The following is a 19,017-nucleotide window of genomic DNA, read 5'->3' as shown; positions in this document are numbered from 1 at the left end:
ATACCACTCCCGTCAGGGGTGTATTAATCCAGCACAACAGCGGCGAATGGACTTAATTTATAAGTAAAGGTAAGACCATAATAACGTTTTTTTTTAATTAAATGTGCTTTATTGTGTGCTACAGTTTGTATGTGTAAAGTTAAAAGTTAAGTTAAAGTACCAATGATTGTCACACACACACTAGGTGTAATGAAATGTGTCCTCTGCATTTGACCCATCCCTTGATCACCCCCTGAGAGGTGAGGGGAGCAGTGGGCAGCAGCGGCGCCGCACCAGCCATGAACCTCACCGCACGTCACTGGTGTAATATTTGTTATCGACTTTTTGATACAGCTCCAATAAGAGTCATAAGATAATAATGTCGACAGGCAGAGGAAACCTGTTATGCAGGTAATTATGTAAAGGTGTAATTATTTGATTTGGCAAAAGGAAAATATATTATAAATTTATTTAATAAAACAAAAAGGAATAACATGCATCTTTCAGGTGTTTAGTTAGTTATGTTCAAGTAAAACATGCATGCGTATGTGAGCGTCCTCTTGCCCCTTGTTACAAAACCCACCTTTGTTTCATCGAGGCGTCCATAAACCTGCCAGAAGTATTTTGTAAAGAGATCTTTCCCAATAGGTTGTCCGTTGATTCGAATTCTCTCCCTTACTTCGACCAAATGTGGTGAACTATAAGCAAAGAACATACAAAAAACATTATTACTAACATAACTAAACCACATGACCTAAAAATCATCCCAAAAAAACTCTAAAAATGGTGATTAATAAGGTATTACAAATCCCACGGTATTTTGGTTTCAAAGTCTCTATAATATCGTGAAATGCGATGGTATCAAACGAAAACTTTGAGTGTGGTTTTTTCTGGCATTTTAACATTGGCCAGGTCTGTAAATAAACTACCGGTACATCTCCCATGTTTCTCTGCGAAGTATGGGAATGGCAAGGAGGGAGCGTGGAACGCTGGAAGCATTAAGTAAAGTGTGTTTGTACTCGTCGTAGATAAAAGGAATCGTTTTTGAGACGTTAAAACTGTCCATAACTGGTTGGGTTATGTTGCTAACAAACACACAAACAAGCCCAGGCCAAAACATAACCTCTTTGGTGGAGGTAAAAAATTCTGCATTCAGCAAAGCAAAGCGCGCCACTTTCGTTTTAAGTGTTTTCCAAGGCGACACACAGAAACAGCCAAAAAGGGAAATCACCAAAAAAAAGTTCAGAGCGGGAAATACGAGTAAACTAAAAAGCTACTTATCCATCCGTCTATTTTTTTTAACCGCTCGTCTTTCTCGATGTCGCGTTTGAAAATATGAAAGTTGAAAGACACCAAACAGTATTATATTGTTTTACACTTGCTACACTGAATGTTTACATTGTTACTTTAAAGTCATCAACTGTAAGTTCCATCCATCCATTTTCTACCGCTTGTCCCTTTCGAGGTCACGGGGGGTGCTGGAGCCTATCTCAGCTGGATTTGGGCGGAAGGCAGATAGACAACATTCACACTCACATTAGGGCCAATTTTAGTGTTGCCAATCAACCTAGTTATTCTTTTAAATATGTGCTTAAAACAATAGATGTTCCTGCACAATTATTTACACTTAGAAATACTTGTTTGTAGTAAGGACATATGGTTAGAACATTTTAGTATTACATTTGTGTTCAATTACAGTAAGTGTGTTTATCCTACAAACCCCGTTACCATATGAGTTGGGAAATTGTGTTAGATGTAAATATAAACGGAATACAATGATTTGCAAATCCTTTTCAACCCATATTCAATTGAATGCACTACAAAGACAAGATATTTGATGTTCAAACTGAAACTTTTTTTTTTTTGCAAATAATAAATAACTTAGAATTTAATTGGCTGCAACACGTACCAAAGTAGTTGGGAAAGGGCATGTTCACGACTGTGTTACATGGCCTTTCCTTTTAACAAAACTCAGTAAACGTTTGGAAACTGAGGAGACCAATTTTTGAAGCTTTTCAGGTGGAATTCTTTCCCATTCTTGCTTGATGTACAGCTTAAGTTGTTCAACAGTCCGGGGGTTTACATTGTGGTATTTTAGGCTTCATAATGCGCCACACATTTTCAATGGGAGACAGGTCTGGACTACAGGCAGGCCAGTCTAGTACCCGCACTCTTTTACTATGAAGCCACGTTGATGTAACACGTGGCTTGGCATTGTCTTGCTGAAATAAGCAGGGGCGTCCATGGTAACGTTGCTTGGATGGCAACATATATTGCTCCAAAACCTGTATGTACCTTTCAGCATTAATGGCGCCTTCATATGTCTTGGGCACTAATACACCCCCATACCATCACATATGCTGGCTTTTCAACTTTGCGCCTATAACAATCCGGATGGTTCTTTTCCTCTTTGGTCTGGAGGACACGACGTCCACAGTTTCCAAAAACAATTTGAAATGTGGACTCGTCAGACCACAGAACACTTTTCCACTTTGCATCAGTCCATCTTAGATGAGCTCAGGCCCAGCGACCGACGGCGTTTCTGGGTGTTGTTGATAAACTGTTTTCGCCTTGCATAGGAGAGTTTTAACTTGCACTTACAGATGTAGCGACCAACTGAAGTTACTGACAGTGGGTTTCTGATGTGTTCCTGAGCCCATGTGGTGATATCCTTTACACACTGATGTCGCTTGTTGATGCAGTACAGCCTGAGGGAACGAAGGTCACGGGCTTAGCTGCTTACGTGCAGTGATTTCTCCAGATTCTCTGAACCCTTTGATGATATTATGGACCGTAGATGGTGAAATCCCTAAATTCCTTGCAATAGCTGGTTGAGAAAGGTTTTTTTTAAACTGTTCGACAATTTGCTCACGCATTTGTTGACAAAGTGGTGACTCTCGCCCCATCCTTGTTTGTGAATGACTGAGCATTTCATGGAATCTACTTTTATGCCCAATCATGGCACCCACCTGTTCCTAATTTGCTTGTTCACCTGTGGGATGTTCTAAATAAGTGTTTGATGAACATTCCTCAACTTTATCAGTATTTATTGCCACCTTTCCCAACTTCTTTGTCACGTGTTGCTGGCATCAAATTCTAAAGTTAATGATTATTTGCAAAAAAATAAATGTTTATCAGTTTGAACATCAAATATGTTGTCTTTGTAGCATATTCAACTGAATATGGGTTGAAAATTATTTGCCAATCATTGTATTCCGTTTATATTTACATCTAACAAATTTTCCCAATTCATATGGAAACGGGGTTTGTAATAATTCCTGCCACTTCATTTTACACACTATGGCATTTTTACCAAGCTACTGCAATAGTATTGCACCGCAGCCTTAATACCGTGATATCGTATCGTAAGATTTTGATACCGTTGCATCCCTAGTGATTAATCATTTGTATTTGGTTGAGGGGAGTATTTAATCCCTGACCAACCAGCAAGTATTCTGACCCCCATAGTGTCCATGAAACACAAATGAGACCTTTTGAAAATGTTGTCTTTTGGACTCCTAATCTCAAGTGTATTTAATTCAAACTACAAGTTATCACACAAACACTCAAACATGTTAGGCATGAGCATAAAAATTAAGGATACAGAATATTTTTTTTCCAGGAGGATACCGATATAGATACATTTTTGATATGTTATTTTTTAAATTTAGATTTAGATTTATCTGTAGTTTGTGCACACATTTCTTAGCGGCTGGCTTTTGGGGCAGTTTATTTGGCAGCGCAGGCATCTTTGTAGGCTTTTTAAAACACCTTCGTAGTGTTTCAAGCGTTTGAGTTAGCTGATAAGGTTTGATGTGTTAAAAATTATGTTTTTTTCCTCCTTGCGGATTTGTTTTATAGATCATTAGGTGATATCTTCCTCTGAAACAGTGAAAAAGTCCCCCATGATTGACGCCATGTCTGTTAACACTAAACTCAGGAGAAGTTTACAATAGGCTGTTTACAGCATGAGGGGAAAAAGGAGCGCTTGATTTGCTGACCCTACACACCTACAGCACAGTACGGATAATCTCGCTTTATTGTAGCTTTTCTTTTGTATGGCTTTTTTTTTTTTTTAATGTTATCAAATTTATCGGTATGACAATTTCTCATTTTGGCGAGATAATTATCTAAATTTAAATCACCAAAAATGATTCCCGGGCGCGGCACCGCTGCTGCCCACTGCTCCCCTCACCTCCCAGGGGGTGAACAAGGGGATGGGTCAAATGCAGAGGACAAATTTCACCACACCATGTGTGTGTGTGACAATCATTGGCACTTTAACTTTAAACATCCATCCATCCATTTTGTACCGCTTGTCCCTTTTGGGGTGGCGGGGGTGCTGGAGCCTATCCCATGACTTAAGTAATTGTTGGTTAGGAATTCTGTCAATAGTGTAGGCAACTGATGTCGAAACAGGAGTTCAGAACATTGTGAGATGTTCCCCATTTTATCCAATCTACTAGTTTTAAACTATTAAATTGATCAATAAATTTCCATATAGAAAACATAATCAGTATTTTTTGTTGTTATAATTTGACATTTTGTAAATGGCACACATTGCTAAATAGTTCTTATCAAAACTACATAGTTATCAATTATTAATTCTTATCAAATAACTAAAAAAAAGCTACTTTCTCAGCAGTATGAACATATCTATGGATATTTCCTCAAACATTGAATGTTTACCTGTAAAATCCTGTCCGGAAGCCGTAAGATCTTAAAATCTGTTCAGTAAATGCACATGTTGAGCCCTGAAAGATGAAAAGAAATTGAATTACCATGTTTATATATATTTCCGTCTCCTTAAAGCCTGTTTTATACTATACAATATAGATCTATATCTAGACACGGATTATACATGCACACAAAGACAAATGCAGCATGAGTAGGGTCAGCTCACCTTGCCCTTTGTTCCTGTCACATGAATGATGTTTAGGTGGTCTAGTTCCTTCACCTTTAAAAACAAAAAACAAACACAAGATAAGCAATTAGGCAATAACTTGTAACTACTGAACCAATAACAATAGTGTTTTTGTAATCATTACAGCATCAGAATGTGCCCCTTTGCCCTACATGAGCGCAATTATGTACTCACTGTGAGGCCAGCCCGTTCCAGGAAACCTTTCATGGCCTGGAGCTGCAGCTCAGGGTGGTTTCGCACCCGCCGTACCTCGTCCAGAGCGCTGGCATTAGTCTGAAGTGTGTTAAGAGTGCAAACGGCATCCTACAACAAAAGTGGTAAACTATTAAGATCACTTAAGATTATTCAAGGACCTCAGTTTCGTTGTACAAGAATCCAGAGGCCTTTCTGCTTAGAATAATATGATGGCGGGTACACCACTTAGCCTTGAATGAACACTTGATGCATATAATCACAGCAGTATGATGATTCTATGTGTCTACATTAAAACATTCTTCTTCATACTGCATTAATATATGCTACTTTTAAACTTTCATGCAGAGAAGGAAATCACAACTAAAAAAAAAAAAAATCTCTATTTTTTTCATACGGTGTTGATCTGGAAATGTTTGCCTCTGCATTTTGATGGTGTTGGCGTGTGGCACCAAACGGAGATATTGACGTGCGGAGTAAGCTCTCTTCATTGTCTAGCGGGTGACTTTTCAAATGATGCTACATATTAGCAGTGCAGCAGAGTGTCCTGGGTTCGCCTATACAGTGTACTTATCTAATAAAATAATAAACGGGAGACATTAGAACAGGTTCGGTAGCCACCGCTTCTTTAATGTCAACATCACACACCTCCTTCCACAACCACACACACCCTACGTCACAGCCCTACTGCAACAACTCTGGAGGGACAAAACTCCTCCTCCTTACCTAACCCACTCCGGTAACTTGGGACACCCTGAACTGTTTGTTACAGCAGTAATGCTACTTTTTATAGCAACGCTTTTGCCCCACACTTGACAAATTACGGTTGTCTGTTCGACATCTTCCCACTTGAAGACGAACCACCGCCAGACGATGGACCCCCTGCTGTTTTTCTTGGGAACTAATTATTCCTTCATTTGTTACCAGATTCGCACCTTCTTTCTCTCGTATTACCGCTAGCATCACAGCTAACGTTAGCCATGCTGCTACCTCTCTGCTCGGGGAGGGCGTATACGTATGTGACATATGATGTGACAGTATGGCGTGACAGTATGACGTAAAACAGTATGTGACGTGTGTTAGAAAGTGCGCTTGCTGTCTGTGAGAAGCAGAGACAGGAAAGTGCGAGGAGAGCATGTAGTGTAATGCTCGCAGCTAAAAGCAACTGCGTGAGAACTAGGGATGTCCCGATCCGATATTTGGATCGGATCGGCTGCCGATATTTGCCAAAAATTGCGTATCGGCAAGGCATGGGAAAATGCCGATCCAGATCCAGTTTAAAAAAAAAACTCCGGTCCGTGTTTTCCAACGCACAGATTTAAATAATACATTGCACTTTTCTGCTGCTCCGTAATTTCCGTTCCGCATTTTCCAGCACACCTTCAACACATCCACAGGTCTGTGGAGTCTCACGCCGTTGCTTTTAGCTGCTGGCATTACATGACAGGCTCTTCTCACTCTTTCCTGTGTCTCCTTCTCACAGACAGCAAGCGCACCTTCTTACACACGTCACATACTGTCACGTCATACGTCACATACATATACGTCCTCCCGGAGCAGAGAGGTAGCAGCATGGCTAACGTTAGCTATGATGCTAGCGCAGCCGTGCGAGCAACGCTCCCTCTAAAGGTGCTCGCCTGTGCAATTGCGCACTGTTTAAGCGTCCTCTGCGCATAGTAAATCTATGCCACGCACAAAATCAAAAAAAAAAAAAAAGCGCAAAACAATTTTCGACACACGGACACGACAGAGAAAACAGTTTTCGTCATCATTGTTCAAATATTGTGACGTCTGTCGAGACGCTTATCTCCATTCGGTGCCACACGCCCACACCATCAAAATGCCGAGGTAAAAATTTCCACATCAACACCGTATGAAAAAATTTGTGCATTTTTTTAGTTGTGATTTCCTTCTCTGCATTAAAGTTTAAAAGTAGCATATATTAATGCAGTATGAAGAAGAATGTTTTAATGTAGACATGCAAGCCTTGAAAGAAAATTTTGAAAATCAAGACTACATTTCCTGCAAATGGGTGCATTTCTACCCTATATTTTAACTTTAGATTTATTCTCATATCAAACTCTTTTGGTTGTCTTTTTGACACTTACATCCGGCGCTCCCCTCGACACCCTGGATTATAAATAATGTAAATAATTCAATGTGATTATCTTGTGTGATGACTGTATTATGATGATAGTATATATCTGATAGTATATATCTGTATCATGAATCAATTTAAGTGGACCCCGACTTAAACAAGTTGAAAAACTTATTCGGGTGTTACCATTTAGTGGTCAATTGTACGGAATATGTACTTCACTGTGCAACCTACTAATACAAGTCTCAATCAATCAAAACACATAGAATCATCATACTGCTGTGATTATATGCATCAAGTGTTCATTCAAGGCTAAGGCAAAATATCGAGATATATATTGTGTATCGCAATATGGCCTTAAAATATCGCAATATTAAAAAAAGGCCATATCGCCCAGCCCTAGTTCAATGATGCCATTTCTGTTTGTCATGTATAATTTTGTGTTTATCCTTGAATAAACAGGTCAGTTTCTTGTTACCAACCATTGTGTATTATTCAAACTCCCCTAATTCAGCTGGCTAGTTGTTATCAAGAGTACTAAAACCCTTTAACATGATTCTGACAACTAAGTAGGCTAAATAACTTTAAACTTTAATACATGCTCGGATAGGTCGGTATCGGATCGGAAATGCAAAAACAATATCGGTATCGGATCGGAAGTGCAAAAACCTGGATCGGGACATCCCTAGTGAGAACATATACTCGATATCACGATATAGTCATTTTCTATATCGCAAAGACACAACCCCGCGATATATCGCGTATATCGCCCAGCCCTCCACCACAGCACACTTGCCTCTTCACAATAATAGCCCATCCGGTCTGACTGTGCTAACAAAATGAAGATTTAAAAAAAGTACCTTGTACAATCATTATGTATTTCAGCACTTATTGATACATTTACAAAATGATTAGGCTTTGACCTAAAAGACTGGTCAAAATTGTCCAAAGGTGTATTGCACCAACCAATAAATGTGAAGATTTTTGCATTTAATTAAGACACATTATTAAATTTTAGTTGACACAAAAAGCACATACTCTATCGTGGTAAAATAACTGTTGAAACGGTAAAAACAGAACTAAAAACGGAAAAACTGAATTGTATTGTTTTTTTTATATTGCTATTTAAATGTATTGTTATTGCTATTATTTTTGTTTTACTTGTTGTGGTGTATGAATTACTAAATTTATATCCAGGTTTTTTTTTTTAACTATATATGAAGTTGAGCTTTTGTGGTACAATAAATACTCATCTTTTCAAATGAATGAATAATTGTGTAATTAATCGTGATTACAATATCAATCAAAATAATCGCGCCATAATTGTCTAGCCCTAGACTGCATATACAGTATTGGTATGGCGGCATTGTCTCAAATGTATAGCTTTTTCTAAAATATGCTGGTAGGGTTTCCCCTAAACTGCCAAGATACCTGTGGCGGTGGGGGCGTGGTCACCATGACATCATAGAGTTATTTGCAATGATATTATTTTCTTTAAAAAGGCTCAAAAAATATATACAGTACATATGTTTAAAACAAGTCTGTTATTAGTATTAACATTGTTTTATTGTTTTGCCATATTTTCAATTGTTGCTGCATTTTTTTACAATGTACTTTGTTGAGATTTTTTTCAAGTGTTGACAGACTTAATGAGTTTTTTTTTATTAAAAACAACTAACAAACAAATCTAGCATCTTCTTCAGGTTTTATTATAGAATGTACTCATGTTTAAAGACTATTCTTCTGTCCCTCGATATCCCTGACGAAGGTAGAAAGCTGCAGCGAGCTTGTCAAGTTTTCGGTACATCACTTGTCAATAGTGTGTAACTAATAGGCTGTATATATCAATTCATACTGTAACAACCAGCTAATGTTTGTTTTATGTTAGTGTGGTTGGGATTTGAAGTCAGTTGTTTCCATGTGTGCAAACACACTGTTCGTGCCTGAAAGGTGAACGAGGAAGTGTTGTGTGTCCAGGGAAGTGCGGTCTCACGAGACGAAAGTGTTTGCACGGGAGGTAAAACCGGATGGAATTATTCCGTTTGTTATTGTAAGATTAATAAGAAAAGTTAAAAATAGCATCAGACTTTGTGTCATTTCTTCTCGGCGCTACAATACATGATATTACATTTTTACAGCACCCCTACGGTTTACACTTATGCTAAGTTTGGGGACCGGAACACAGCGTTTTCATGTGACATCACCATTCCGGAAGTCAGCCATGTTGAAGACTGTGCTGGGCAAAACAGTAAATGGGTATACTTGTATAGCGCTTTTCTACCTTCAAGGTACTCAAAGCACTTTGACACTATTTCCATGGAACCACATATTACTACGATATTCCTAAGGTCATTGTAAAGCAGGAAAACTTAACCGAGCAACTGTCGACAGAAAGGCAAAACCTGTGGCTGGCTTGAGTCACTCGAGCTGGATGTACCGTATTTTCCGCACTATAAGGCGCACCTAAAAACCACAAATTTTCTCAAAAGCTGACAGTGCGCCTTATAACCCGGTGCGCTTTATATATGGATAAATATTAAGATTCATTTTCATAAAGTTTCGGTCTCGCAACTTCGGTAAACAGCCGCCATCTTTTTTCCCGGTAGAACAGGAAGCGCTTCTTCTTTTACGCAAGCAACCGCCAAGGTAAGCACCCGCCCCCATAGAACAGGAAGCGCTTCTTCTTCTACTGTAAGCAACCACCCTCCCGCGTAGAAGAAGAAAAAGCGCGCGGATATTATCATTTCCTTTTTGTGTTTACATCTGTAAAGACCACAAAATGGCTCCTACAAAGCGACAGGGATCCGGTTCATGAAAAGACGCAATCTCTCCATCCGCACACGGATTATATTTCACAGCAACTGATATTCCTGTGAACCGCACTGTGGATACAACGGGAGCACGTACGGTGAATATTCGCACCACAGGGAATGAGAAGTCATCCTTCACTGTTGTTCTAGCTTGCCATGCTAATGGCCAGAAACTTCCACCCATGGTGATATTCAAAAGGAAGACCTTGCCAAAAGAGACCTTTCCAGCCGGCGTCATCATAAAAGCTAACTCGAAGGGATGGATGAAGAAAAGATGAGCGAGTGGTTAAGGTAAGTTTAAGTTTACGCGAAGAGGCCGGGTGGCTTTTTTCACGCAGCTTCGTCCATGTTGATATACGATTCCATGCGCGCCCACATCACGCTGGTTTTAATATATTATTAAAGTTTGACTGACCTATTTGACTGTTTTTTTGACATTCCTTTAGCGCAGTTAGATGCGGCTTACAACACGGGGGGCGGCTTATAGGTGGACAAAGTTTTGAAATATGCCGTTCATTGAAGGCGCGGCTTATAACCCAGGGCGCCTTATGGTGCGGAAAATACGGTACTCCCGATCCAGCAAAACGACACTATAAAGTTTGCTCTGATCATTTTGTAACAAGTAATGCGCTTTGAATTATGTTGTTTTCCTTGTCGATGAAAAAGGCTGTTAGTCTTATGGAAGTGTCCAGTAAGATTTTTCTTGTGTAACTGTTGTGCTGTGCATCTTCACGCTCACTTTAATTGCATATAACAATGCAGCAACATGTGAACATATTTCACAAATGGCTGCCATGCACGTACAGTGTCCTGATAAGACACTAACGGTCTTACCCATTGCACCAAACATGGATCAGTGGATCTCTGTGAGTGACGAACACGAGCAATAAGCACACATTTATTTTCCTTTGTAGCCAGATTAATTTCCTGTACCCATTCATACACAAAGTAACTGTACGCTTCCAGCGACTTGTAGTCCTTGAGCTCATCCAGAGTATAGGCCAGGGGTCGGCAACGTTTACCAGTCAAAGAGCCATTTTGACCAGTTTCACAAATTAAAGGAAACAATGGGAGCCACAAAAATCTTTTGAAATTTAAAATGAAATAACACTGCATACAAAGTTTTTTTTCTTGCTTTGTGCTATGTATAAACGAAGGGTCTCAGACACGCGGCCCACACCTTAATATGAAAATTGAATCTTAATGCCGCCCGCGGGTTTTATATGAATGGCGCTTGACAGCGTCATACTTGTCAACCCTCCCAATTTTTCCGGCAGACTACGGATTTCAAGGCAACTGTTCTCTCGAACGTCCCGTGAATGGTACAACATTTGGCGCCCACAACAACCAGCGTGCCGGCCCAACCACACGTTGTATAGGGCTTCTGCTTGCTCACGTAAGTGACAGCAACGCATACTTGGTCAACAACCACACAGGTTACACTGACGGTGGAGGTATAAAAAACTTTAACACTCTTACTAATAATGCGCCACACTGTGAACCCACACCAAACAAGAATGACAAACACACTTCGGGAGAACATCTGCACCGTAACACAACATAAACACAACAGAACAAATACCCAGAATCCCATTCAGCCCTAACTCTTCCGGGCTACATTATACACCCCCGCTAGCAAACCCCGCCCATCTCAACCGACGCACAGAGGGGGGGGGGTGATGTGTGAAAGAGCAGGGTTGGGGTGGGGGCGGGGTTTGGTGGTCAGGGGGGGTGTATAATGTAGCCCGGAAAAGTCAGGGCTGCATGGGATTCTGGGTATTTGTTCTGTTGTGTTTATGTTGTGTTAAGGTGCAGATGTTCTCCCGAAATGTGTTCGTCATTCTTGTTTGGTTTTGGTTCAAAGTGTGGCGCATTATAAATAAGAGTGTTAAAGTTGTTTTATATGGCCACCGTCAGTGTAACCTGTGTGGCTGTTGACCAAGTATGCTTGCTGTCACTTATGTGTGCAAGCAGAAGATGCATATAACAAGAGGCTGGGCTGGCACGCTGTTAATACAAATTGCAAAGGGTGCTAAATGCTGTACCATCATGGCACACCCTTATTATTATTGTATGGGTGAAAATCGGAGAATATTAATCCCGGGAGTTTTCTGCGAGAGGCACTGAAATCCGTAAGTCTCCCGGGAAAATCGGGGGGGTCGGCAAGTATGCAGCTGAGCCGCATCAGAGTGATCAAAGAGCCGCATGCGGCTCCGGAGCCGCGGGTTGCCGACCCCTGGTATAGGCACTTACATTGTTCACCAAACAGTTGACGATGTCCGGGTAACTTATATCAGGGTTAGATTCCAAAAAGGGCTGGGCGATATATCGAATAAACTCGATATATTGCGGGTTTGTCTCTGTGCGATATAGAAAATGACTATATCGTGAGTATTCGAGTATACGTTCTCACGCACTTGTTTGTAGCTGCGGGCATTACACTGCAGGCTTTTCTCACTCTTTCTTGCCTCTCCTTCTCACAGAGAGATAAAACAAGCGCACCTTCTTACATACGTCAGAAACTGTCGCGCGTGCGACGTCATACGCCCTCGCGGAGCAGAGAGGTAGCAGAGAGGATCGTACCATAGGTAAAGTTAGCTGTGGTAGCTTACTTCTGTGGCAGGTTGTGCGAGTGGTAATACGAGAGAAAGAAGGTGCGAATCTGGTAACAAATGGAGGAAGATGGATTCATCCCTAAGACAAACATTCATCGTCTGGCGGTGGTTTGGCTTTAAGCGGGAATATGTTGAACAGACAACCGTAATATGTCAAGTATGCGGCAAAAGCGCAGCTACAAAAAGTAGCAGCACTACTACTTTGTAGCATCATTTGAAAAGTCCCCTGCTAAAGAATGAAGAGTGCTTGAAACTCTGCATGTCAACATCTCGGCCATTGCCACACCCAGCGAAGGACATACACTATTTGATTTCCTATTATGTAGCTAATTTTTATTTGACAGTTATTGAAATATCTTGTGTGACATCATGCACAAAAGATCACTTTGTTTTAAACTATTGTAGTGGCGTTCTGTACAAAAAGTGCACTTTAATTTAGTGTTGGTTGTTGGTATGTCATCTTAGTGACATCATGCACAAAAGTGCACTAATAGCTTGTTTTAAAATGTCTTTGACAATCTTGCACTTTCTGTTTTGAAATGACATGAATGTTTGTGGCATTGCTTAACAACTTTTTAATAAATACAGTTTTGGTCAATTGACTTAGTTGTGATTTCCCTCTCTGCATGAACGTTTAAAATTAGCATATATTAATGCAGTATGAACAAGAAGGTTTTAATGTAGACACCTAGAATCATCATACTGGTGTGATTATATGCATCAAGTGTTAATTCAAGGCTAAGGCAAAATATCGAGATATATCTTGTGTATTGTGACATGGCCTAAAAATCTACCAAGTACAGGAGCGTATCTAGTCGATACTATGATTACGTCGATATTTTTTGTCATCACAACATCTTTCGTTTTTTTATATTATGTTTGTAAACTCAGAAAATACATCCTTGGACACATGAGGACTTTGAATATGACCAATGTATGATCCTCTAATGACTTGGTATCGGATTGATACCCAAATTTGTGGTATCATCCAAAACTAATGTAAAACATCCAAATAGAAGAAGAATAAGTGATTAGTAGGGATTATGTTCGTTAAGAAATTATCGAGTTCGAGCCCATTATCGAATCCTCTTATCGAACCGATTCCTTATCGAATCCAGATAGGTTGTTGTGTGTGCACCGAGTTCCAAAAGCCATAGATGTTATATGACTGGGCCGGCACGCTGTTTATATGGAGGAAAAGCGGACGTTACTGAGGACAGCATGCGGCCGTTATAGGGTGAAGGTTTCAGGTGAGAGAGGACGCTAAAGGCACGCCCACAGTGAGCATATAGTGCTGCTATGTGCGTTGTAAATAAAAAATTGCCGACAAACACATCACCAACATGGACGAGGTGCCGCTCACTTTCCACATCAAGCACACTGGAGAAGAAGGGGACCAGCACGGTAGAGAATCGATACGCACAACAGGGCAAGAGAAGTCGGCTTTTACTGTTGTGCTAGCTTGCTATGCTAATGGACAACGAGACTGACTTTGAAAATGACGAGAGGGAATCTGGTGTGTTTGATGGAGAACTTGCACAGCTGTTCATTTCGGACACAGAAGATGAGGACTTTGATAAATTTGTGGATGAGGTTTGATCAAAAAATAATGTGAGTACATTGATAAATACTTCAATAAAGTACAACCGAACTCAGCTTTGCTCCTGCTGACTTTTTAAAACAGCGTCCATGCATGCTAGCGTATGTTTTAAAGTAGCGTATGTTTTAAGCTAGCATATGATTTAAGATAGCGTATGTTTTAAGCTAGCGTATGTTTAACCATGCCTGCGTCCAAAAATACGCTGCGCCTTATTTATGCATTAAATACAGAAATAGCACCCGTAAGTGACACGGCGCCTTTTAATACGGTGAGCCCTATGGCCGCGAAAATACGTTATAGTGGCTTCGATAACGGGAACCGGTTCTCAAAAAGGGATTTGAATCCATGGAATCAGTTCTTTTCTTATCGAACAATCGGGAGAACCGGTTTTGAACATCATTCCTAGTGATTAGTACATTTTAATAGAAGTGTTAAAAGAGAAAGTAAGCAGATATTAACAGTAAATGAACAAGTAGATTAATAATTCATTTTCTACCACTTGTCCTTAATAATGTTGACAAAATAATAGAATGGAAAATGACAATTTGTTACTGCATACGTCAGCAGACTAATTAGGAGCCTTTGTTTGTTTACTTACTACTAAAAGACAAATTGTCTAATATGTTCACTATTTTATTAAAGGACACACTTGCAATAAGAAACATATGTTTAATGTACCCTAAGATTTTTTGTTAAAATAAAGCTAATAATGCAATTTTTTTGTGGTCCCCCTTATTAAATGTGTTGGAATGATGAGGAGATCATGTCATTTATTGAACACCAATGCTCTGCTTTTATTGTATCATTCATTTATTATGTCATATCTAAACTATTGTGTTGAAGTCTGGGGAAATTGTTATAAATCCCATCTACAGCCTTTAGTCACTCTGCAGAAAAAGGCCATTAGGATTGTGTCCAATGTTCACTACTTACATCATTCAAATCCACTATTCATGGAGTTAAAGCAACTTAAACTGCACGATGTGATCAATTTTAAAACTGCTCAAATTATGTTTAGGGCATCCCAAAACTCTCTACCATCCAATATACAAAACCTATTCCAGGATAGAGATGCTCATCATAGTTACAGTCTAAGAGGAAACAACAAATTATATTTGCCTAAATTTAGAACAACTTTAAAATCAATGTGCATTTCAGTGCGTGGAGTCAGTCTGTGGAACAACTTAGGGGACGAGTTAAAAACCTGTTCTAACATGATTACCGTATTTTCCGCACTATAAGGCGCATCGGATTATAAGGCGCACCTTCAATGAATGGCATATTTCAAAACTTTGTTCATATATAAGGCGCACCGGATTATAAGGCGCACCTATGTCAACAAAACAGTCAGATAGGTCAGTCAAACTTTATTAATAGATAACAAACCAGCGTTCTGACAACTCCGTTCACTCCCAAAATGAATAAACAGCTGATTTACTCGTGTTACGTAAATCAAACGTGCAATCACAATATAGTAACACGTGAAATAGTGCAGAGCAATAACAATATATCAATAACTCAACGTTGCTCAAACGTTAATGTCACACAACACAACACACTAAATAAAAATGTAAAGCTCACTTTATGAAGTTATAGCTCATTCACAAATCCCTCGAATTCTTCTTCTTCAGTGTCCGAATTAAACAGTTGAGCGAATACGGCATCCAACATGGCCGGCTCCGTCTCGTCGAAGTCGTCATTAATGGAGTCAGTGTCGTTGCCGTTTATTAGTTCAGTGACAATTCCTGCCTTCCTGAAAGCTCGGACCACAGATGAGACTGAATCAGCCCAGGCATTTACGATCCACTGGCAGATAGTGGCGTATGTCGTCTGGCGCTGTCTCCCTGTCTTGGTGAACGTCACGTGTGTTCGCCTTCTGTCATCCACTGTTCCCACGCAGTTAGCAGTCTAGCGCGGTAGCCCTGAGAAGCGTTGTTGTATGCTGGCAGTTAGAATGTGGTTATGAGCACGCTGTGAGTAAACGTTGAGAACTCAGTTAACACGCCTCGTCTGCATTATTTATAATTAGACAGACAACACACTTAATAGGAGCCATTTTGGGGTCTTTACATAAACACACAAATGGAAATGAAACGTCACATATCCCAGCATGCACCGCGCGCTTCTTCTTCTTCTACGGGGAAAAAAGATGGCGGCTGTTTACCGTAGTTGCGAGACCGAAACTTTATGAAAATTAATATTAATATTAACCCATATATAAGGCGCACCGGATTATAAGGCGCACTGTCAGCTTTTGAGAAAATTTGTGGTTTTTAGGTGCGCCTTATAGTGCGGAAAATACGGTACATTTAAAAGACTGTTTAAAAAAGAAGTACTGAAGAAGTACGAAGAGGAAAGAGAGTGATGCCCTCAGCACAGAGCGATGGGAGAGAGGTGTATGGTCAGAGAGTGTTTGGGCCTGTGTGTGTGTGTATGTGTGTGTGTATGTGTGTGTGTGTGTGTGTGTGTGTTTTGTCTCGTCTTGTCTTGTTTTATAGTAACAGTGGTACTATTGTATTGTTAGTGTACAGGAGCTTTTCTTGTTTTTGTTTGTATAGTATTGTTCTTGTATTATATTGTTTATGTTAAATGTGGAATGAGTGAGAGGGGTTAGGATATTATAAGCATCTGCTTCATCCAACCCCTTTTCAAGCCTTGCATAAATGTCCCTGCCAAAATGTTTAAAAAAAAAAAAAAAGTGTGTGTTGTACTGTGCAGGTTTGAAATAAATAATTCAATCAAAATCAATCAATCATTTAGAAAAGTATCGAAAAGTACCGAAATAATTTTTAAATATTGGTATCGTGACAACACTAGTACACCCCCATTTTTAAACATTTGCCTTTGCTTTATACGAATATAACAAGAGCCAATAAAAAAAACTAACAAGACGTGTGGCTCATGGGCCACACTTTGGTCACCACTGGTGTAACCGAATCTAAGTTTTGCAACAACATACCAGGCAGGACTCGGCGAGTCTGAGCGTCTGTCATACTTAAGACTAGGGCTGCAACAACTAATCGATTCAATCGATTTAAATCGATTATAAAAATAGTTGGCGATTAATTTAGTCATCTATTCGTTGGATGTATGCTATGCGCATGCGCAGAGGCTACGTTCTTTTTTTTTTGTTTAACCTTTATTTATAAACTGCAACATTTCAAAACAGCTGAGAAACAATCAAAATAATAGGGGTATAACGGTACTTGTATTTGTATTGAACCGTTTCGGTACGGTTCGCAGCTGAGTGTGAAGCGACTGGGATGAGAATCAGCACCTCCAAGTCCGAGTCCATGGTTCTCGCCCGGAAAAGGGTGGAGTGCCATCTCCGGGTTGGGGAGGAGATCTTGCCCCAAGTGGAGGAGTTTAAGTACCTCGGAGTCTTGTTCACGAGTGAGGGAAGAGTGGATCGTGAGATCAACAGGCGGATCGGTGCGGCGTCTTCAGTAATGCGGACGCTGTATCGATCCGTTGTGGTGAAGAAGGAGCTGAGCCGGAAGGCAAAGCTCTCAATTTACCGGTCGATCTACGTTCCCATCCTCACCTATGGTCACGAAAGGACAAGATCACAGGTACAAGCGGCTGAAATGAGTTTCCTCCGCCGGGTGGCGGGGCTCTCCCTTAGAGATAGGGTGAGAAGCTCTGTCATCCGGGGGGAGCTCAAAGTAAAGCCGCTGCTCCTCCACATCGACAGGAGCCAGATGAGGTGGTTCGGGCATCTGGTCAGGATGACACCCGAGCGCCTCCCTAGGGAGGTGTTTAGGGCACGTCCGACCGGTAGGAGGCCACGGGGAAGACCCAGGACACGTTGGGAAGACTATGTTTCCCGGCTGGCCTGGGAACGCCTCGGGATCCCCCAGGAGGAGCTGGACGAAGTGGCTGGGGAGAGGGAAGTCTGGGCTTCCCTGCTTAGGTTGCTGCCCCCGCGACCCGACCTCGGATAAGCGGAAGAAGATAGATGGATGGATGGATGGAAGTTGAAAGAACATGGCGCCAGTATGCTGTATTTTTTCCATAAAATACTGGAAAGGATAGATATGTAGTTTGTCTCTTTTATCCGATTATTAATCGAAGTAATAATCAACAGATTAATCGATTATCAAATGAATCGTTAGTTGCAGCCCGTATCTCCTAAGTTAAGACATAGGAACTTTGCCAACGACAACATTAAAAAGCGGCCATTTCTTAATGTGGGGCATATTGGGAATGATAAAACGCAGACCACGTGTTATGCTAGCTATCTACTTGCAATTGAACGTTAAGTAATTATCGTTACGCCCGGCAGTGCTTTCCTGTATAGTCGTATTTCGAGAGTAAACGATGAAGCTGCGGTGACAACGCCGACAAACACCCGCTCTTCTTCATCATTTCCTGTCAACCACGTTGAAGTCCAGCAGAACATTTTTCTAGAAGCCGCAGTTGCAACGTGTTCTTCCTGACTAGCTAGCTCGCTAGCGAGCATGAGCAGCGTACAGTTGGCCGGTATGGAAATAAAAATGCTCACCTGGTACTCCATCCCCGGTATGTGAGGAGCTGCCTTGGTGCTATAGTGCTGGACTGAAAGGCCCACTCGGCTGCAAGACAAAACCCGCTTTCCGAGCCGCGCTGCGAGCACGGAGCCCGATTGCCACAAGCGCGACATGCACACCATCATCCGGCGCCGACCTGTCATAGGAAGTTGCAACCAAATATGGTGACAGCGACAGGAAGCCGCAACCAAATATGGTGTTTATGTCGTCACTGCAATTTTTTTTAAACTCTAAGAAAAATTAAATACAAAGTCATTATTTCGTGTAATT

The 19,017-nt window shown here is 40.7% G+C and overlaps 1 protein-coding gene across 3 annotated transcripts in view; it reads right to left on the bottom strand.

Annotated features, from left to right (window-relative positions):
* Positions 1 to 18,905, bottom strand: part of fpgs (folylpolyglutamate synthase) — a 54,304-nt gene extending 35,399 nt beyond the window's left edge. For 2 of the 3 annotated variants that reach the window (XM_061980638.1, XM_061980639.1), the window contains exons 1-5: positions 18,723 to 18,905; positions 5,078 to 5,206; positions 4,883 to 4,936; positions 4,669 to 4,733; positions 563 to 677 (exon numbers count right to left, since the gene is read on the bottom strand). In XM_061980638.1, the coding sequence (XP_061836622.1) occupies positions 563 to 677; positions 4,669 to 4,733; positions 4,883 to 4,936; positions 5,078 to 5,206; positions 18,723 to 18,890 (531 nt within the window). In that variant the 5' untranslated portion in view covers positions 18,891 to 18,905. Of the gene's footprint in view, positions 1 to 562; positions 678 to 4,668; positions 4,734 to 4,882; positions 4,937 to 5,077; positions 5,226 to 18,722 lie in introns of all 3 variants that reach the window. The other variant, XM_061980640.1, reaches the window with a different exon arrangement.
* Between the last annotated feature and the right edge of the window lie 112 nt (positions 18,906 to 19,017).

The sequence above is a fragment of the Nerophis lumbriciformis genome, linkage group LG20 (genome assembly GCF_033978685.3).
Source record: "Nerophis lumbriciformis linkage group LG20, RoL_Nlum_v2.1, whole genome shotgun sequence".
Lineage (NCBI taxonomy): Eukaryota > Metazoa > Chordata > Actinopteri > Syngnathiformes > Syngnathidae > Nerophis > Nerophis lumbriciformis.
The sequence above is the reverse complement of the archived record's forward strand: the minus strand, read 5'-3'. Positions and strand labels throughout refer to the sequence as shown.